Raw genomic sequence first — 22,065 nt, 5'->3', positions numbered from 1 at the left:
TGCCAGAAATGGTTCTGTCCAAGGGGGTCTTATGTGTGTGTTCTGCTGTGCGCATTCCTCTCCAATGTATGCGTCTGCTTTTTTTTGTGTGGGCGTGTGAAGTCCAAGATGTGTGTGTTCTCTGCTCTCTTTTGGAGACAGTCTTGTATAGCTGACCAGTAATGCCAAGTCTTTAACTCGCACATCTCCCCAGAGCTCCCGTCTCTCATTCTGTCTTTTCAATAATGCAATCAGCACTGGCTAGTCATTTATTATCTCTCCACAGACGGATGTGGTCATGCCCAGCCACCATGTCTCTTAGCTCACAAAACGGAGGCTTCTGCTTCTGTGCATTAAAACAAAAACACTGTTTTAGAAAAAATAACTGTGCCCCATATCAACCTGAGCTTCTCATTGAGCTTTCATGTATTTATAGGTCTTGGCAAGATATGCTGGTCAAATCATTGGATCCTAGTTAATAAATATATATTATACAGTGATTCTGCTTTCTTTTGCAACTTTGGATTTCCTTAATTCTGACCACAGCTTTGTGGATCTAATGGAGATTTTGCACAGCTGATCCCTCAAATAGCCGGAGTAGAGCCGTCACCAAAACATGCCTGGCCATCATTGCTCTGCTCTGTAGTGTTAGGCTTCTTTTACCAGGTGTTTTGAACTAACCCTTTTTGGGTCCTTTATTCCTGCTGATTTCTTTTTCTTTCTTTTTTTTCTCTCTTTTTTTTTAATAATCTGTTCAGTTATTTATTTATTAGCGTTTTCATTTGGTTTAATGACCTGTCCTCCTATGTCAACAGTAGTCTCCCAGGGTTTCCTGGTGAAGGATTTCTTAAATTGAAGGATCAGTAGAAAGCCATGCAGCGTTTACTTAGAATGTAAACCAGAGCAATGCTGTTGCATCAGTTAAACCTATAACAGATTGCAGTAGAAATTTATATTGTCTCCAATTTTGGAGAGTTATAAACTTTCTAATGATCATAGCTGACCAGCTAGACTCAGTTAACTGCCTGTAAAATGAAAAGAGAGAGAGAGAGAGTCAGGTTAATATTTGTAGTCTTCCTCACTCTGCTATCATATACTGCAGTTTGTATGATTGCTATCAGTTTCATCGCATCACTTTGTGAATTTAAAGCACCAACACATACAACTTTCCATCAGCCAATAATTCATTTACCTTGTTTGTTGTTTCTACTTTTCATTTTTCCCCCCACAAACAAACACCATTCTTTCCAGAAAATCTGGCAATTTTCCCATATCCTTGTTTGTTTGTGTGCATGTGTTTTGTCTGGTTTGAAAGTGTACCTTATGTGTGCATCGGGGGGGGGGGGGCTGCTTGTTTTGGATATGGAGAAGCAAAAGGAGCAGCGCTTTCTTTTTTGATTATTTTTAATGTTGTGTGACTCAGTCTGACTCAAATTTATCTGAGAGCCTGCTGTGGTATTTGTAGACTCATTCATGTAAGAGCCATTCACTTTTTAGACAGCTTAAATTCATAGTAATGTTTTTGCTCATCAATATGAGCGCAGAAAAATTGCTTTGTGTTCTAACTAAATAAATTGATCATGTCATAGCAAGGAATTTGAAAAAAATTATGGTATTTTACTCACGATATGTACTTCATTCTGTTTGTTGCTTGATCGGCAGCAGTGAGGCTGTGCCCATCTTTTCAGGTGAAGTGGCAGCTATTGGCCATCACTTCAGAGATTAACCTTAAGTCTTGTCTAATTGAGATAGTCTTATTTCATTTTTCACAGCCCTGTCACTGTCTATTGCTCATTTCTGTTGCGTGGGCGGTGTGTTTGAATATCAGCCAGCACATCTACAGTTTGCGGCACTGTCAGCTTACCGTTATAAGATGTAGACGTCATGATATGATGCAGCCAATCAGTCTTGGTCTGGCTGGATGATATGATTGTGTAGAGCAAAGCTATCCAAAAGGATCAGTACTTTGTCACAGGATGGAAGGATGTTTTTAGCAGCTGCATTATATTTAGTTTTGCCTATATCATTTATTATCATTTGATTAATTTTGTTCTCATAGTGTCATGGCTATTATTCCCTTAAAAGCCTTGTTTTCTTTGTGCATTTTGTCTGCTACCAGGCATGAAAATTTTTGAAGAATATAGGGATTACTTTATGGCAGTTACGTCGTGTTTGTGAATTCAACAAATAATAAATATCAAAGTATAGCAATTTCACTTTACCGTGTCTGTTCACATGGCTGCTCTGCTTTCACAAAAGTATTTTGGGCTGCCTACAGCTTGTAAATAATCTGATGTGTCTTGATGCTACGCTATGAAGAGAACAAAAGCGCCTAGATTGTCTTTGCAAGTGACGAAGACGTTGCTGAAATCTAAATAGTTACTTGGTGCCGCTTTAACTAGCTTGTCTAGAAGGTAATTGCAATCCGTTTTTATACACCACATTCTTGTGCAATCTGACAGTGTGAAGTTTTTGTTTGTTTTTGGGCCTGAACATTTGGATATTTCTATTATTGGGGAATTTAATGCCACATTTTCATTGCTGCAACTAGGTCGGTGTCTGCAGGCTTTAATTCTCCTGCGAAGACCAACTCCATGGAAAAGAAGTTGCACCTCAAAAGCAAAGAACTTCAAGAAACTCAAGACAAATGTCACAAGGTGAGCACCCCTTTTAAGCCTTTGTTTTAGTTTTGAAGTTGTATGTCTGGTGGTTATTTCCGTTTGAGAATCAGATTGCTAGACATGGTGATGAATGTTTGATTCTTCCAGTCTATCTGCTAGACCTGATGTTAAGCTTGGTGTAAATGAAAGAATGTGCAACAGAACAGAAAGTGTAGCATGTATCCTAAACATGCTACATGTCCTGTTGTGTGCTGTTTGAACAGATGGAGCAGGAGATCTCCAGGTTTCAGCGTAAGATGACTGATTTGGAGTCAGTGCTCCACCAGAAGGATGTGGAGCTGAAGGCCTCTGAGACACAGAGAAGCATCCTTGAACAAGACCTCGCCACATATATCACCGAATGCAGCGTGAGTCACTCCTGTGTGTGTGTGTGTGTGTGTGTGTGTGTCTGTGTCTGTGTGTCTGTCTGTCTGTCTTCCTCCCTCCCTCCTTCCCTCTGTCCTGGATCACCACCTTGTCTTAGTGGAGAAGCTTGCATGTACAGCTATGCCGTCTGAAGCTTGGCCCCTGGTACCCAAGGAGATATCACCCAAGGCAGATAGGTCAAGGAGGAGGTTCCAGATGAAGCATGATCCAACAAAGACCTCAACAGTGGAACTGGCGGAAGATGTCTTTCAGGTCACAATGCCAGTGAAGGCGGATGAGGGCTGCAACAGAGAGTGGTCCCCAATCGTCTTGGTTCTCCATGCCATTTGACTCTGCCACCCCCTGCCAAGGACCGTGTGGTGGCTGCAGGCACATCAGCCTCCCCACATAAAAAGCTGTCACGCGCAGGTGTCCTCCTACAAGGATAAACCCATAAACATCCTGAGTCAAAGCCCTGTAGCGATCAGGAAAAGGTGAAAGGGGGCAGGACAGTGAAGTCTGACAGCCCCTAACCACAACTTGGCACATAAGCGGTGGGCTTGATCATAACTGATCATACAGGCGGTATGATTAGTTGCTAAACCCTGGAACTGAGGTAGAGGTGCTTCTCGGCTGCTGCACCCACAACTGAGCAGCCCTATTTAGGATCCACTTTGCTCACCCCAGTTGGGGAGAGGGCTAGAGTGGGTACCAAAGTCAATTCAGACCAGCTACACTGAGGGAGTACCGTTACAGTAATGGAAAACGACACTCTGTGAGTCGAGTCAAGTTGAGCTGCTACCATGTAGTGGAAAAGGGGCAATAGTCTGCCTCATACCTCCTGTCTGGACCACTGCATCCAGAAGGATCACCACCATTTGGTCAGAAAATCATATATAACATACGAACCCTCGTGGACAATCAATCCAGCAATCAACCTGAATGGCATACTGCCATCATCGCCCGAAAGCTGAGAAGATTCCAGATTGATATTGCCACACTCTTTGAAACCCGATTGGCTGACCAAGGGCAGCTGAAAGAGGAGAAAGGTGGTTATACTTTTTTCTGGAATGTAAAAGCAGCTGATGAGCCGAGGAGCCACCATGTGGGCTTTGCCATCAAAAACAACCTCATTTGCCACCTTGCTGAGCTTCCTCCAGACATCAATGAACGCCTGATGACAATACCACTGAAGCTTGTAAATAACCAAAGCATCATTGTAATCGGTGCATACGTTCCAACACTTGACTCACAAGATGAAAGAAAAGAGACCTTCTATGCCGACCTGGACAATGTTCTCATCAAAGTCCCCAAGATGGATAAGATAATCCCGCTTGGAGATTTCAATGCCAGAGTGGGACGAAATTACAACTTGTGGAGAGGCATGTTTGGCAAGGAAGGAGTTGGAAACACAAACTCCGATGGCATCCTTCTGTTCACAACATGCTCAGAACACAGCTTGATCATCACCAACACACTTTTCCGCCAGAAGAACCATTTAAAACAACTTGGAGGCACTCTAATTCGAACGTCTGGCACCTCATTGACTACATTATTGTCCGTCAAAGAGTCTGACGCAAGATACTTAACACCAGAGTGATGATCAGTATAGATGACTGCTGGATTGACCACTGCCTTATCTGCTCCACCCTATCCATCCAACTTCACCGGAAAAGAAGGGTGCAGAAAAAGCAGAGCCGCCCAAAGCTCAACCTCGAAAGACTTACTGATGTCTCCTCTCATCAACAGTTCCAGGCCATGCTCAGTACATCATTGTCCAAGTAGTATCCAGATGATATTGAAAGCCAATGGGATATGCTCAGGACTGCAATCACTGGCACCTCTAAAACTACTCTTCGATATAAGATGGAAAAACCACAAAGATTGGTTTGATGAGAATGACCTGGAAATCCAATGGTTAATCAACATCAAGAGGCAAGCCTTTACCATCTGGCAGAATGACATCAACTGCCAAAATAAAGGAACTGCCCATGCAAGAGCAAAGTCAGCCACCCAAAGCCAGGTTTGGGAATTGAAGAACCAGTCATGGAAGAAGAAAGCCCTTGAGATCCAGAACCTTGCAGATGCCGGGGATACCAGAGGCTTCTTCAATGGTACTAAAGCAGTATACGGTCCCAGCCACCGCCGTCTAACTCCCCTTCGCTCCAAAGATGGACACACACTGCTAACAGACAATGAATCAATCAAAGAGGTGGAAAGAGCACTACCAGGACCTTTTAACTAGGACTTTAGCCCTGAGATGGATGCCCTCAAACAATTCCCTCAGCAACCCAAAGACATGGACATGGCAGCACCACCTAGTCTAAGAGAAGTCCAGGATGCCATCGGGAAGATAAAAATCAACAGGGCTGATGAAATACTGGCAGAAGTACTGAGAGCAGACCTACACTCCTCAGACATATCCATGCCCTGCTACTTGAAATATGGGAAAAAGAGGAAATCCCTTTGCAACGTAGGGACAAACTCACTGTCTCTATCTTGAAGAAAGGGGCCAAAGTTGAGTGCGGAAACTACTGTGGCATTTTCTTGCTTTCCACCACAGCGAAGGCCCTGGCTAGGGTCTTGGCCAACAGACTCCTCTCAATATCAGAGGAAATTCTGCCAGAATCCTAGAGTGGTTTTCATCCAAACAGAGGCACCACGGACATGATTTTTACTGCTCGCCAACTTCAAGAAAAAGCCCAGGAACAGAATCAACCATTGTACATGGCCTTCATAGACTTAACCAAAGCTTTTGATTCCATAAACCACCAGGCTCTCTGGCTAGTTCTGTCAAAAATAGACTGCCCTGACATATATATTAGAGTACTACAACTACTACATTATAATATGGAAAAGTTTTATATAAACTGCAACTTGATTAATTGATTTTGATTGATTGATTGATTGATTGAATATGTCAGCTGGAGTACTCAGCAGTTATGGAGATGAGACAGAGTACTTCAGGGTCCACACAGTAGTTAAACAAGGCTGTGTCATTGCCCCAACCCTGTTCTCTGTCTTCATTGCCACCATCCTCCATCTCACAGGTCCCAATCTGCCTCAGGGAGTCAAAATCATGTACAGGACTGATGGGAATTTTCTGAATATTAACAGATTCAGGGCTAAATTTAAAACCACCACCACATCCATCATAGAGCTGCAGTACGCTCATGACAACGCCTCAGTGTCCCTTGTAGAAGAGGAACTACAGTTCATACTGGACGCCTTTGCAAAAGCATACAAGCAGCTTGGTCTGGCCATCAACATAAAAAAGACCCATGTCCTCTACCAACCCCCACCCAAGAGAAATATGTCTGCTGTGCCCCCATCCATCTCTGTAGACAACACCGGACTCAAAAACGTGGAACAGTTCCCATATCTTGGCAGCCTTCTCTCCTCCAAAGCCAACATTGACATTGAAATACACCATCGTCTCAGTTGTGCCAGCCGGGCCTTCTCAAGATTGAGTAAAAGAGTTTTTGAGAACAGCGACCTCCAGGCCAGGACAAAAATTCTGTTGTACAAAGCGGTAGTGCTGCCCACCTTACTGTATGGGTCAGAAACCTGGATGACATATAGCAGGCACCTGGAGGCACTCGAGGTATACCAACAGCTATGCCTCAGGAAGATCCTTAAGCTCTGCTGGGAGGATAAGTGCATCAACTTCAATGTCCTTGAGGAGGCCAATATGCATATTATAACTGCCACCATCGCACAACAACAGCTGAGATGGACTGGCCATGTCCTCTGCATGTCTGACTCACCTCTCGAAACAAGTTCTTTACTCTCAGTTTGTGAAGCAATATAAGATTACATCAAGGCCCACATCAAAAGTTTGGCATCGACCTTAACACCTGGGAACAAGCAGCAAAAAAACAAGGAGGCCTGGAGACAGGCTGTCCATGAGGGTGCCTGGCGCTACAACTATGACCTCCACTGTGCTGCTGAAAACAAGCGCAGACTCAGAAAGGAGCGAGTTACCAGAAAGGCCCAAACCACATCCTCAACTACTTTTTCACACCCTAGCCCACATTACCCCAAAATATGCAGCTCCAGGATCGGCCTCTACGCCCACCTGAAGACCCACAAGGACCTAGAAGGAGGACAATCATATACGACCCGAGTGACAGTGTTTACAATCTGATAACACTGGACATTGAAGATTTTGCTTCCTGAACACTTTTAGATGTATTTGATGGCTTTTGGACTGCTGATCAGAAAAATCACCTTGAAATTTTCCTATCACATACCGTTTTGTAGAGATAACCTATTTTTGTGATTTCCCGTCATATTTTAAGTCTACTAGTATGTTGCCCCCAAAGCAAGATGTTTTGGTGAGTCCAAGCATGCCTGAGCATGCACTCAGTGTAGGTGCTATGCAAATGTTGTCTTAGGCATTCCTGGGAATGCTTAGTCAGGTTAGATGGTGGTAGACAGGCTATAAAAGCTGCTCACATTTACAGATGCTGTTTGGATGCATGCTGATGCACATGTTCTTCAGGCAATACCATAACGAGTATACTTAACAATAGGATTTATTGTCTTCAGGAAGATTTAATACAGCAGAAATGTCTCATCAATGTTGCGACAACTACGATACATTTTGTTACATCTATGGCGAGTATACGTTTAAAGCTCAAAGACGCACCATGACTGCAGTTATTAAGAAAGCCTATGAGCTCTACTTCAGATGTAAAATTGGTGACCAAGAGAAACGCTGGGCTCCTCACATGTGTTGTGTAACATGTGCAGTCAACCTGAGAGCGTGGTTCAGAGGTACTTGGAAGTCAATGCTATTTGTAGTCCCAATGATATGACGAGAACAGAAGGATCGCGTGACGGACTGTTACTTCTGTCTGACCAATGTATCTGGCTTCTCTACTAAAAATAAGAAACCTGTTGAATACACCAATCTGCCTTCAGCCATGAGACCAGTGCCACATGATGACAGTTTGCCAGTACTGAAGCCACCAGAGACATGGAGCCTAGACGAGGCCGATGAAGATGCCACAATGCATGAACCAGATGTGTAAAATTACACTGATCAAGTTGTTTGAACCCTTTATGCCTGGTTCTCCTCATCTGATAACACAGCCAGAATTGAATGACCTGGTCAGGGACTTAGATTTGCCAAAAGCTAAAGCATAACTACTTGGTTCAAGATGTAAGGATGGGGTTTGCTGTCACCAGGTACAAACATTTCTATCTTTCAGAACCGTCAAGAACATTTAACAAACTTCTTTGACAATCTCGGTTTCTGCACTAACATTGATGGATTGTTTATGGCTTTGGGTTGTGTGTATGACCCACAACAATGGCATCTTTTTATAGATTCATCAAAGTTAAGCCTGAAAGCTATCCTGTTACACAGCGGCAATGTCCACCCTTCAGTACCTATTGGCTATGCAGTACAGATGAAAGAAACCTACAATAACACGGAACCGTTGTTGAAAGACATACAGTACAACAATTATGACTGGAACATCTGTGGTGGTCTAAAAGTATTGGTACTGCTACTAGGAATGCAGCTTGGATATACAAAGTACTGTTGTTTGTGAATGGGATAGCTGTGCTAAAGAGTCACATTACATTAAAAAGAACTGGCCACTCCGTAAGCATTTCGTTCCAGGGCAGAAAAGTGTGGCACAAATACCGTTTGTCAACCCACAAAGATATTTCTGCCTCCTCTTCATATAAAACTCAGATCAATGAAAAGTTTTGTGAACGCAATGAACAAAGAAGGTGATGGATTTCACAATATGAGACAGATGTTTCCAAGAATAACTGAGGCTAAGATTAAGGAAGGCATTTTTGCTAGTCCACACATTATACAGGGAGATAGAAGATCTGCTAGTGAGGCTAGAGAAAATAGCATGGAAGGCATTTAAGGATGTTGTTGAGAATTTTCTTGGCAACTACAGAGCACCAAGCTACATTGAGCTGCTTGACAACATGCTTAAAACATGCAACAAACAGACAACACCCATGAAATGCAACATGTCATTGAAAATTCATTCACACTTGGACTTCTCTGCTGATCTTGGTGCAGTCAGTGGCGAACATGGTGAAAGGTTTTACCAGGACATTGTGACCATGGAAAAGAGGTACCAGGGCAACTGGAATCCATCAGTGCTGGCCGACTATTGTTGGACACTGACACGAGAGGCACCAGATACTGAGTACAAATGAAAATCGGCTGCAAAACATTTTAAGCTCAGGTGAACTAACACAATGTGTCAGCATCATTATGTGATTAAACATGTTAAATTCAATTAAAGTTGTTTTAATGTTTCTCCAAATTCCTACGTGATACAGCAAATCTGAAATTATTTTTGTTTTCAGCTTGACATTCTACTACTATTTTCGACTGCTCCCATTAGGGGTCGCCACAGCGGATCATCCATTTCCATTTCTTCCTGTCCTCTGCATCTTCCTCTGTCACACCAGCCACCTGCATGAGTGGTCGGTCGACTAGAAAATTGCTATATAAAATGCAGTCCATTTTCAGCTAAATGCATGTTTATTTGAAACGTGGAATGGGAGGGCAGAGTAGAAATGCAGTACTACTACTACTGTTTTCAGCTGCTCTCATTAGGGGTCGCCACAGCGGATCATTCGTTTCCATTTCTTCCGGTCCTCTGCATCTTCCTCTGTCACACCAGCCACCTGCATGTCCTCCCTCACCACATCCATAAACCTCCTCTTTGGCCTTCCTCTTTTCCTCTTCCCTGGCAGCTCTATATTCAGCATCCTTCTCCCAATATACCCAGCGTCTCTCCTCCACACATGTCCAAGCCATCTCAATCTTGCCTTTCTTGCTTTGTCTCCAAGCCGTCCAACCTGAGCTGTCCCTGTGATATACTCGCTCTTAATCCTGTTCTACTTCATCACTCCCAATGAGAATCTTAGCATGTGTTCAGCTTGACATTGTTTATCATAAGCTCCAATTTTTTTCAGGAAGCAAAAAGTTTGAAAAAATGTGTTGTCCAGTGTAATTTATCCTGTAGACCTACTGAAACAGTCTGTACATGCACGTGTGCACTGAGGCACCTTTTCCATTCCTTTAGCTGTTTTGATTACACACTAATTCAGTTGCACAAGTTTCCGCTCAACTTTGTGATCGAAAAAAAAAAACGAATGAAGCAACTCAACTTGCTTCAGATGCGCTGATCAGACACACTGATTTTTTTTCAATTTCATTATGCGCAGAACACACACTACACCCGCAGTTTAGAGCAGCAAACGACAATGTCCATATGTTTCTCCATGTTCAGACCATTCTTGTTTTCATTGTTGTGTTAATCTCTTTATAGTTTAATAGCCTATCAAATGAGCATATCTGATATGTTCAGACTGTAACACAAACACACAGTAGGTCTAGATAGTTTTTCTGTGTTTCAACAATATGCACATCACTAGTGTGTCAAAGAGAGTTGAATCAGTTCATCTGGATACAACATTTATTGACAGAAACGTTTCATCAGGCATATGTGACCTCCTCGATCTGTCTGGATTATTGAGCATGCCTAAAGACATCACGAGTGTGTGTTTGTGTGTATGTACCTGTTCTTATATAGATATATCAATACAGATGTAGGAACAAAGTTTTAATACATAGCAGTACAGGCCTGTTTCGATATTCCGCTCTGTATTGATATTAGTTGAGCACTTATAACAACATCATTGACGGTCAATGGTCTTGTGAGTGCTCAACTAATGAGGAGCGGCATGTCAACATCTATATTATATATATGTATGTATGTATGTATATGTGTGTGTGTGTATAGATGTATGTATGTATATACGTGTATATATATAACAGTTGATATGTGCAATAGTGTATATATATACAACAGTTAATATATATATCTATCACTATATATACATAGTATATATCACTATATACAACAGTTGAGATATATGTGAGAGAGTGTGTTTGTGCTTGCGTGCGTCTACTCGTACGTCCTATCTTTGTGAAGACCAATTTGGTTTTTAACTATCAGGGTGAGAACATTTTTGCAAAGTGAGGACATCTTGGCCAGCCCTCGCTTCTTTAAGGGTTGGTTTTAGGGTTAAGACTTGGGTTAGGGTTAGACATGTGGTTCTGATGGTTTAGGGTTAAGGGCTAGGGAATCAATGTAGTCAATGAAGGGTCCTCACAAAGATAAAAGTGTGTGTGTGTGTGTGTGTGTGTGTGTGTGTGTGTGTGTGTGTGTGTGTGTGTGAGCGAGCGAGAAAGAGAGAATATCACATTGTTTCATCAGATCTGGATTTGAGAATGGATTAAGGTTTAGGCTGAAAATAGCTTTGTGAGTGAGAGGGAGTTCCTTGTGTATTTGGTATATAGTCCCACAGTAACTGTGTACATGTGTGTTGGCAGAGCTTAAAGCGCAGCTTGGAGCAGGCACGCGTGGAGGTATCCCAGGAGGATGATAAGGCCATGCAGCTCCTGCACGATATCCGTGAACAAAGCAACAAGCTACAGGAGATAAAGGAGCAGGTATTTAACTTTTTATTTTTCTTAATTATCCTTTTTATGCTCTTCCTCATTAAAATAATGTCACTTGTCCCAAAAGCACTTTGCCATGTATGAAAAAAATAAACATACCGGAAGTCAAACTGAATGAACTGAAGACGAATTCAAGGCCATCAGATTGACAGTGCTTGTCCTGTTACAGTCAAGAAGATGCTTCCATTTTCTATCCCTTTTTAAATGATCACAGCATGCACCTGACCTCCCCAAGCGACAGTAAGGATTCCCCCCCTCCCTCCCCCGCAGAGTGTCCCTGTTTTACAAGAAGGGCTATCCCTCTGAAGACACTTTGGTCCTCTGTCATTGTAAAGGTCATCTCTGCAGATGGCAGCCAAGCAGATGGCATCACCGCAGGGCACTCCCACTGAGGCCAAATTCATACGAAAGAGACTTTTCCCATTTCTCTTTAAGTGGAAGGAAACTCTTTTTTTTTTAATGTCTTTGAGAGGAAAAGTTAACCCAAGGATTGTGAAATGTATGTTATTGCAAAACCACCTTGCTGAAGGTGAACAGCTTAAGACAATTCCCCCTTGAAAATGGCTATATTCCTAATATCCATCCATCCATTATCCGAACCGCTTATCCTGCTCTCAGGGTCACAGCGGTGCTGGAGCCTATCCCAGCAGTCATTGGGCAGCGGGTGGGGAGACACTTTGGACAGGCCGCCAGGCCATCACAGGGCTGACGTATATATACACGCACACACACACACATTCATACCAGCAGTGAAAATGAGTACACTGTTGTGGTTTGTGTTTTCTATTTTGGAAGAAGAGACTAGAGTTCCAACACACTGCACATTACTGACCCCTGCTGTATTCTAGCTGTTAATCAAGTGGTTCTGTTTATTCAATTCATTGTGACAGCTTTTGTGTTTCAATAAAAATGCCATTAGTCTCGCTGTTGACGGTCTCTTTGTTACCACCATCAATAGAGAGGATGATCATTCAGTAGTGAGTCTTTTAGGGCATGTTTCTGGTTACCTTAATAAGAAGAAACTGGCGCTGGGACCTGGGTCAGAAGTCATTTTGAAAATGGGTTTTAACACTCTGTACACAAGGCCTGCATATGATCTGTTTTATATATATTATTGTAATTTATTAGCTTGCTATCAGAACTTTTTGAGAGATATGGATTTTTTTTTAAGAATGTCGATTATTTTAAGGAAAAGTTCACTCTTCTAAGTTATTACATGTTAATCCTGTGCACTTTGCCTGAGGCTGGGAATTTAGAGCACTATAAATCCAATAGTGTCTAATCTGCACTGTATAAGTGACCAACATCTGGTGTTTGGGATTTCAGGAGTACCACGCCCAGCTAGAGGAGATGCAAGTGACAATTAGGCAGCTGGAGGAGGACCTGTCAGCTGCTCGACGCCGAAGTGACCTGTATGAAACTGAGCTCAGAGACTCGAGGCAAACCAGTGAGGACCTTAAAAGGAAGGCCGTGGAATACCAGCAGAGAATCCAGAAGGTACATCAAGACATAAAAGCACACTGTTGGTTTCATTTGACAATTTTTATTATTTCATCCACATGGAAATGGGGGTAAAAGTAGGTGTAATTGTAAGAAAATTCCAACACTCACTTTATTGAATAAATTTAGTTTAGTGGATAATGCATCACATTGAAATTAAATGCTAGAATATTGTGGTAATTTTAAGGGGTTTATTTTTTTCTTATTTGGTTACAGCTGATTTTTACCAGGTACAAACACCTCACACTCGGTATACCTTTTCTTTAAATGCTTATTTTTGCCTGTTTTGTCACTATTTTTTGATCGCTTGCTAATAGAAATAGAGGATATGAGGAATGTATTAATCCATGTTGCATCTGTCTCCATGTGTTGTTCATTTCTCAGGCAAAAGAGCAAGGCAAATCTGAGGTAGAGGAGCTTCTCTCCAAACTGGAGAAGGTAATGCTAAATCTACCCAATTAGAGCTTTAGTAGATTTAAAGGAGTCCTTTTCTAATAAACTGACTTTTCCTTGCCCTTCCATATACTGTGCACAGTAGCGCTTAATCTCAGAAATGGGACAATATCAAACTTTGATACTGTCATGTTTTGCTATATTTCATATATTTAAAAATCACGTAATTTTACAGGCCGCTTTGCTGTAGTAGTACAGTTGGCGGGCATTTGAATGTGCCAACTGCTCCAACCAATCATATTCGACCTGCTGTTTGCATAATCCCAACCACTGGAAAGTTCAGCTGTCGGTTCCAGTCTTGCTGCCAATCAGCATAGTATATATATATAAAAAAAAATGCACCACACCCACCAAAAACACTGTTTTCTCCATGAGAAGAAAGAAACTGATAAATAATTAAAATATTATTGATTATGATTTTTTTCTTTGAAACTATTTTTTACGTTTTATAAATGGAACTGATATAACATTTCTAAAAAATTGATAAAATATGACTACTTTCACCTGTCACAAATGAGCATTCTCCTGCTCAATTTTTTTTTTTGGTCTAATTTCCAGACCAACTCTGAGCAGCAGTTGAAAATCCAGGAGCTCCAGGATAAACTCTCCAAGGTCAGTGGTTTTTCTTGCTTCAGTTTCAAAAATAACGCTTCACATCCAGGGGAAGTTCTTTGAGTAGTTTCAGATTAACTTGATGTCCTCAAATGAATTCGTGCAGTTGTCACCATTTTATTTTTAAGATTTTAATTATGTCAGTTTATACTTTACTCTTACTGAAACCATCTGCAGGTGTCCTCCTTCACTGTCTGAAAAGCAAACCACACTAAATCCTCTGTTTATTTAGGTTCACTGGATTTAATGGGGCGATTTGACAATTTCCTCAGCACTCATTTAATTAGCCAATTAGTTTTACCATTTCTGCAGCCTGCTAATAGTCCTCATTTTATTCTTGAGAGTAGCATCTAGTCATTGCTGTCTCACTGGGCAAGGATTACACAGTTGTATTAACAAGCTCGTCCGGCGATCTGCTGACAGTCTTTGACCTCCTGACCTTCCGAACTCCCTCAGGCAGTGAAAGCCAGCACAGAGGCCACCGAACTGCTGCAGAACATTCGGCAGGCCAAAGAGAGACTGGAACGAGAGCTGGAGCGTCTGCGAGGCAAGACTGACCCTAGTGACACGCTTAAACGCCGCCTGAGAGAGACTGAGGTAGCAGATGCAACTCAATCCATCACACAACGCTAAGTTACTCAACACGTCTGGTTTGAGAGACAGACGATAAAGAGGGAAAACCTTTTTCCACTCTGTGGGAGAGAGATTATTGGATAGTGATTTAGTGGATGGATTGAAAATTATTCATTTCTTTTTTATGTGTGTTGATGGTGTTTGTGTTCAGGAGGGCAGGAAGACTTTGGAGAACCAGGTGAAGAGGCTGGAAATGGTGGAGCGCAGGGAGAATAAGCTGAAAGATGACATCCAGACCAAATCCCAGCAGATTCAGCAGATGGCTGAAAAGATCCTGGTGAGAGAGTTATAGTTAAAGCCTACTAATGCCTTGAGGTTCCTCCCACCCCCACCTCACACACACATACACACACACACACACATAGACCAAGGAGCCCATGCATCCCTTCTTAGCAGTACTTAAGCTGTAGGCCCAATGCTTGTGAATCATACACACCCACAACTCTATTGAGGGAGCTCCTTGTTACTATAGCTCTCACAAGCGACCATGCTGTGGAGCCAGAAGGAATACCTCTGGCTCCAACTTGGCACACATAGGCTTAAACACACGGATCCTCTCACCTGTATGCCAGAATGAACGGGCACCGCTGCAATCGTCTTTTGGAGGTGCAGCTCTTCAAAGCAAGTGAAAAAATGTTGTTTTTCTTCAAGTTGTGATAGCGGGTTTGCTCTAAGTTACTGGTGTATGCTTAATTGTCAGGATGTTTTTTGTTTTTTTCATTGTAGGGTTTTATGTAATGAACAGCCAGTACTATACTGTATTTGGTGTATGCATATAGTGACTGAATTTAAATGAACACTTTGCACTTAGTAAAGGATGTTGTTTTGAGAGCAGTCATATTAGATGTACCCTCTTGTGTTTGACATTTACCCATTGATATATGTGATACTGTCCCATCCAGGAGCTTGAGGAAAACCTGAGGGAGACTCAGTTGACAGCCCAAAGGATGGAAACCCATCTTGCCCAAAAAGAGAGGCTATATGAAGACAAGATAAAGGTGAGACAGCTCATATATCTGATAGTGATAGTAGTGACTGATAGTGTCAGAATGGAATTGCAGTAAAAGACCTTTCTAAATTAAACATGTTGTTTGTAAGACTTTGCTTGGTGAAATCCTTGTTAACATGCATCAGGCATTAAAATTTAAAATGTTAGTTTTAACTCATTGCTCCGTCTTTTAGTCATTATAGACAGAACAGTAATTATTGTTCTTGTCAGCATTAAAAAGGCAAACTAAACCAAGGACCTTTACCACTTAATGTGAATTTCTCAACAAAGAAAAACCAAAAGAAGTGATTTTGTATTGGCTTGTTTTGTCTAAAGGTTCTGGAGGCCCAAATGAAGGTAGATCTAGCTGACAAGGAGAGTCTGGAGGCCAAACGAGCCCAGCAGGAGGAAGAGTCCAGAGAAAAATACAAGCTCATCAGTGAACAGAAAGCTGTAAGGAAGCACATGGTGCTTTTTATCATATCCTCTTGAGCCTTTTCAGTCAACTGTGTCAGAAATGAATTCAGATAAGTTACCTTGGTTGCGGATAAAATTCAAACAAAGAAATTAATGAAACGTGTTTGTGTTGGTGTGTGTGGTGTAAGTATGGTGTGTGTATATATACACGTTTATTTATATATATATATATATATATATATATATATATATATATATGTGTGTGTGTGTGTGTGTGTGTGTGTGATTGGGTAGAATACTTTAAAAAGTATTTAGTGTCTGAATGCTGAATACACTGTCCTAGATGTAATCAGTAACGTATTCAATTACGAAACGCAAAAAGAGCAACTTATTCAGATTATATTTTGAATACATCTTCAAAATGCACATGTGAAACAGTTTTGCTATATCATGAATATTATTGATGTCACAGCATTGCTTATTCCTTGGTGTTACTGGTCTCTCCATGCTATTACCTCAATGTGTTGACCATCTGCCAGTTACTGCTGTGTGCCACTGATGTTTGGTTGTGGATAGGAGGAAAAGTGTTGATTCCAAAATGGTTCATAGTTTCGAAAAGATTATATGATTACTTTATAATAGGAGCAGAGTTGGTGCCATGGCATTACGTTTCACTGTGAATATGTATATTGTGCTGTTCATCGGTGAAGAAAGTGTTGTTTGCAATTATACTGCTCAGATTTTCCCCATTCACCTGTACGAGTTCTCTCAGATTTTAACTAAATTCTATAATGTGTCTCCTTTTACACTAACTTGTATTAAAGAGACAGAGAGGAATGATTAATTTGTAATATTCACTAGTTGCACTTTAAAGCCTAGGCTTTACAGTGCTTTAGTACTAATCTGGTTAATGTGGTAGACTTGAGGCAGTTAAGAAGCTTTTAGAAGCAGTCATCTGACATTGACAGGAGTTTCAGGCAACACCTTAATGGACTGTAATAGGATTTCACTGAAGTACAACATTCTGTTTGTTATTTGGAGAATGTGCCACTCAAATTTGCCTCTGTGAATGTGTATGGCCATGATTCTGAGTATGATTCAGTCACAGAGCAAGGTAACCTGCCTTTGGGTTTGTCTGGGGGGGATTTTTACCATATTATTGTATCTCCCTCTTCTGCCAGACCATTAATGCCATGGACTCCAAGATGAAGAACTTGGAGCAACGCATTGCAGAACTGTCAGAAGCTAACAAGCTGGCTGCTAACAGCAGTATCTACACCCAGAAGAACATGTGAGTTAGCTAGACCTTCTGCCCACGCCACTGATCTCATCAGTACCCCCACGAATTCTGTTAGTCCGAGCCTCTGACAGATTCATTAGTGAACTTCCATCTTAAAGGTACACTATGGATGATCTGTTTCCCCTGTGTGTGGACTGTGTTTAATCTCCCACGCAACAGAGAAATGGCCTAAGTTGAAAGAAACACAGTGCAGTTAAACAAAACAGACCAAGTAATATATTCTCTCAGAAGATAACTTTCATTTAAAATAACTAAGACCTTTGGTAGTTGAATGTACAGTAAACAACTTTACCTATACCAAGGAATTGATAATCAATTAGGTTGGCAACTAAGTGACAGTCAAGCACAAATGTCCTTGCCTTGTAGTCAGCAGTTGTGTCTATTATTTGTTTCAGGAAAGCCCAGGAGGAAATGATTTCAGAGCTGCGACAGCAGAAGTTTTATCTGGAGTCTCAGGCAGGGAAGCTTGAGGCCCAGAATGCTAAACTAGAGGAACACCTGGAAAAGATGAGCCAGCAGGAGCAGACCAAGAGGAGCCGTCTACTGGAGCTTGAGACAAGGCTACGTGAGGTAAGGTGACATAGCTTAAGGGGGCTGGGAACTTGGACATTGACGATTCTACACTAGGGCTGTTCATTAGACTGCTATTCAGAAGTGAGCCCTATAGGACAGGACACACACCTTGTGTGAATCATGACATGCATATGTACCTCGTTCTGAAATGCTCTGTAGTGCCTAAGTTTAAATAGTATATTTGGAATTTCACACCATCAGTAGGCTATATTTCAACATTATCTAATTTTTATTTATTTACCCCCCCCCCTTTCTCCCCAATTGTATCCGGCCAATTACCCCACTCTTCCGAGTCATCCCGGTTGCTCCTCCACTCCCTCTGCCGATCTGGGGAGGGCTGCAGACTACCACATGCCTCTTCCGATACATGTGGAGTCGCCAGCCGCTACTTTTCACCTGACAGTAGGGAGTTTCGCCAGGGGGACGTAGTGTGTGGGAGGATCACACTATTCCCCCCAGTCCCCCCTCCTCCCCGAACAGGTGTCCTGACCAACCAGAGGAGGTACTAGTGCAGCGACCAGGACACATACCCACATCCAGCTTCCCACCTGCAGACACGGCCAGTTGTGTCTGTAGGGATGCCCGACCAGACCAGAGGTAACATGGGGATTCGAACTGGCGATCCCCATGTTGGTAGGCAACATAATAGACCGCTACACCACATGAACGCCCCAACATTATCTTGTTTTTATTCGTTAGCAATTGGCCAACAACAGAAGACTGGTTCTTCATAGCTCCCAGGTGTGAATATGTGTGACGACATGAATGTGAAGCAAGGGCATTGTTCTGTAGCTACACTTTAAGCAATGAGCCATGAGATTCATTTGCTGTATATCTATCAAGTTCAAACCTGTGACATAACATGGAATTTTTAACTGAGGCCTGCATTTCTCTCATTCTTTTGATGTATAGCTGTCATCCACTCTTTCCTACCAAGACCTCATTTATAGTTTGCCAATTGCTAATTACTGGCTTCTCTTCCCCCTTGAATACAGACACATACTGTGTTCTGTCACTTGCAGAGATACAGCCTCAAATGAGACCAGTCTCTCAATCTCTGCAGTAGTCTAAAACCCGTGGAGTCCAAATGGACTTTTTCTGGAGGTAGTTTTGTCTGTCAGTGCTATAACTGAAAATGCTGTAATCCAAAATTCTAACCCCACTATCGTTTAAAAAAAATTACAAAATACCTGTTTTGGTGTGGATTTTAATCTGCAGTATACCCGAAAATTTACAACAGGAAGTAAACCTAGAGTGAATTCAATCTTTTCCTCAAGTCCACAGTTTATCTGTCACTATGTGAATTGTCCTGAAATCCATCAAAGTCCATTCAGTAGGTGCTCCGGTGAAGAGAAAAGCATCTCTTAAAATGTCTTTATGCATGCTCAGTAATCCAGGTAAGAAAATCAAAGGAAGTTGAATCAGTTCATCTGGACACAGCGTTTGGCAAAAATGTTTCATCACTCATCTAAGTGACCTCTTCAGTCTAAACTGACTGCAGGTGTCCCCACCCTTATAAACAATACAGTTGCATAATGACCAAAAGCAACGATCAGTTTCATATGCAAATAGGCGTGACCATTAACCAGGGTTACAATGGCCATGTGTACTATACACAGAGGATTTGGGAATGTTTGCAATCACAGCATTGTCAGATGGCGACAGATATACTCTTAGCCCCCCCTCCCCAGTTCTCACATAGATGGCTTCTTTGAGTCCCCGTTCAAGCCAGTGTTCCTCCCTATCAAGGATGTGCACATCCTCATCCTTGAAAGAGTGGCCACTGGCCTGTAGATGGGTGTAGACTGCGGAGTCTTGGCCTGACACGTTAGCTCTTCTGTGTTGTGCCATCCTCTTGGCCAGCGTCTGTTTAGTTTCCCCGATGTACAAGTCACAGCAATCTTCCTGGCACTTAATAGCACATACTGTATTGCTCTGTTTGTGCCAGGCGACCCGATCCTTGGGGTGGACCAATTTCTGGTGCAGTGTGTTTTGGGGTTTGAAAGCAACTGAGACACAGTGTTTGGAAAATGTCTCAACTTTTCCGACACTCCCACCATATTTAATCACCGCTGGTTTACTCTTAGGCAGCTGTTGTCCTTCTCCTCTCTTCGATCGGCTGGTGCACTGTTTGGGCATCTGCACGACTTTGATAAACGCCCAGTTAGGAAAACCACACTTAACCAGGGCCTGTTTAATGTGGGATTTCTCCCCTTCCGCAGCCGCTATGTCACTGTGTTGTGTTCAGTTTAGACTGAAGAGGTCACTTAGATGAGTGATGAAACATTTCTGTCAATAAAGGTTGTATCCAGATGAACTGATTCAACTTTCTTCGATCCCTGGAAATGACCCTTACACCCCAGCCTGACTGAAATTTGACATAATTCCTTTGCTTGCTCATAGATGGGGCTGGAACACGAGGAGCAGAAACTGGAGATCAAACGGCAGGTGTCGGAGCTTACCCTGTCCCTGCAGGAGCGCGAGTCCCAGATCAGTGGCCTGCAGGCAGCACGTCTTGCTCTAGAGAGCCAGCTGCAGCAGGCCAAGACCGAGCTGGAGGAGACCACTGCTGAGGCAGAAGAGGAGATCACCGCACTTAGGGTGAGACAACAGGGAATGCACACATATGCTTTCGCACTCACGCAGAACCACATACTTAAGGTTGGGGCTCAAAAGCAGTTTATTGAATCTGCATATTAAATCCTAATCCATCAAAATCCCGTATCCAACCTTTTAGTAAATCTTAAAAAAAAAAAGGCAAATTATTTTTTTGATTCACAGATGTTTGGGCTCATACTCACTTTGTATAAAAGCATCTGCTAAATGTGAAACTGTAATTGTAACATGTTAATACATTTAGAATACAAAGGATGGGCACAAAAATAGTTTGTATTAAAGACACAAACACACTGCTGGTATGTTATCATAATAGTGAGATATAGAAAATTAGTCCAACCTTGGGGGGGTCGTCCCGGTTCGTCCTCTGTGTGGAGTTTGCATGTTCTCCCTGTGTCTGCGTGGGTTTCCTCTGGGTGCTCCGGTTTCCTCCCACAGTCCAAAGATATGTAGGTCAGGTGAATCGGCCGTACTAAATTGCCCCTAGGTGTGTGTGTGTGTGTGTGTGTGTGTGTGTGTGTGTGTGTGTGTGTGTGTGTGTGTGTGTGTGTGTTGGCCCTGTGTGATGGCCTGGCGGCCTGTCCAGGGTGTCTCCTGGCCTGCCGCTCAATGGCTGCTGGGATAGGCTGCAGCATCCCTGCGACCCTGAGAGCAGGATAAGTGGTTCAGATAATCAATGGATGGATGGTTTTTCATTTCTGCATATTTGCACTGGACCACCGCACTCAAAATACAATTTTTAGCAAAAATGTAGAATTTGCCCTCAGTAAATTTAAAGGTCATTCATTGGTTGCATTCCTGGACTTAAGTTCCTTTTTCCCACAGAGTCATAGAGATGAAATTCAGCGCAAATTTGATGCCCTGCGTGACAGCTGCTCGGTAAGTGCTCTCACAGCTTTTTGTTCTGCTTTGACCAACTTGATAGTTTTAAATCATGCGAGTTTGTATTTATGTGAATCAATCTTTTCAATAGACTCCATTCCAGTATAACAAAACAAAGTTGAATGTACCCAGTTTTTGGTTCTGCAACACAGTAATTCTCACCTAGCTTACCTGTCTGTATATGATCTCGTTTGGTTTGACACACATACCAGTGACTATATTATTGACCCTGTTCTGGCACCAAACCTTTTTGCCTTCAGAGGAATAACCACACAGTTGTCACTGGATGAAAGATGTAATTTGGCCATGAGCATGGCTTTGAGTAAAGCAAAATCATTAAATTAGACTGGTAGTCTAATGTCCACACTTGTTTTGTAAAGCATGTGAGGGTGTAGTAGTGTCATTTACAGGAACATTTTTTACCTCCCCAAAACATTAAGATTCGAGATGAGATTATGGAAGGTGGACATTAACATCAACATGCATGTTAAGCATGACTATTGTAAAATTGTCAGTAAAACTACTAATTGGTATCAATCATAGGTATGTTATTGCTTGAAAGATTCTCCCCTCT

At 42.2% G+C, this 22,065-nt stretch overlaps 1 protein-coding gene across 1 annotated transcript in view; it reads left to right on the top strand.

Moving 5' to 3' along the window:
• cita (citron rho-interacting serine/threonine kinase a) overlaps positions 1-22,065 on the top strand; it is a 48,336-nt gene that overhangs the window by 10,029 nt on the left and 16,242 nt on the right. The window contains exons 10-22 of the mRNA XM_056274355.1: positions 2,531-2,636; positions 2,864-3,007; positions 11,389-11,508; positions 12,844-13,014; positions 13,402-13,455; positions 14,029-14,082; positions 14,539-14,679; positions 15,618-15,713; positions 16,040-16,156; positions 17,302-17,411; positions 17,816-17,990; positions 20,397-20,594; positions 21,435-21,488. Of these exons, the coding sequence (XP_056130330.1) occupies positions 2,531-2,636; positions 2,864-3,007; positions 11,389-11,508; positions 12,844-13,014; positions 13,402-13,455; positions 14,029-14,082; positions 14,539-14,679; positions 15,618-15,713; positions 16,040-16,156; positions 17,302-17,411; positions 17,816-17,990; positions 20,397-20,594; positions 21,435-21,488 (1,540 nt within the window). The remainder of the gene's footprint in view (positions 1-2,530; positions 2,637-2,863; positions 3,008-11,388; positions 11,509-12,843; positions 13,015-13,401; positions 13,456-14,028; positions 14,083-14,538; positions 14,680-15,617; positions 15,714-16,039; positions 16,157-17,301; positions 17,412-17,815; positions 17,991-20,396; positions 20,595-21,434; positions 21,489-22,065) is intronic.

This window comes from Lampris incognitus, chromosome 2 (genome assembly GCF_029633865.1).
Source record: "Lampris incognitus isolate fLamInc1 chromosome 2, fLamInc1.hap2, whole genome shotgun sequence".
In the NCBI taxonomy this organism is placed as follows: Eukaryota; Metazoa; Chordata; class Actinopteri; order Lampriformes; family Lampridae; genus Lampris; species Lampris incognitus.
This window is presented reverse-complemented; position numbering and strand designations above follow the sequence as displayed.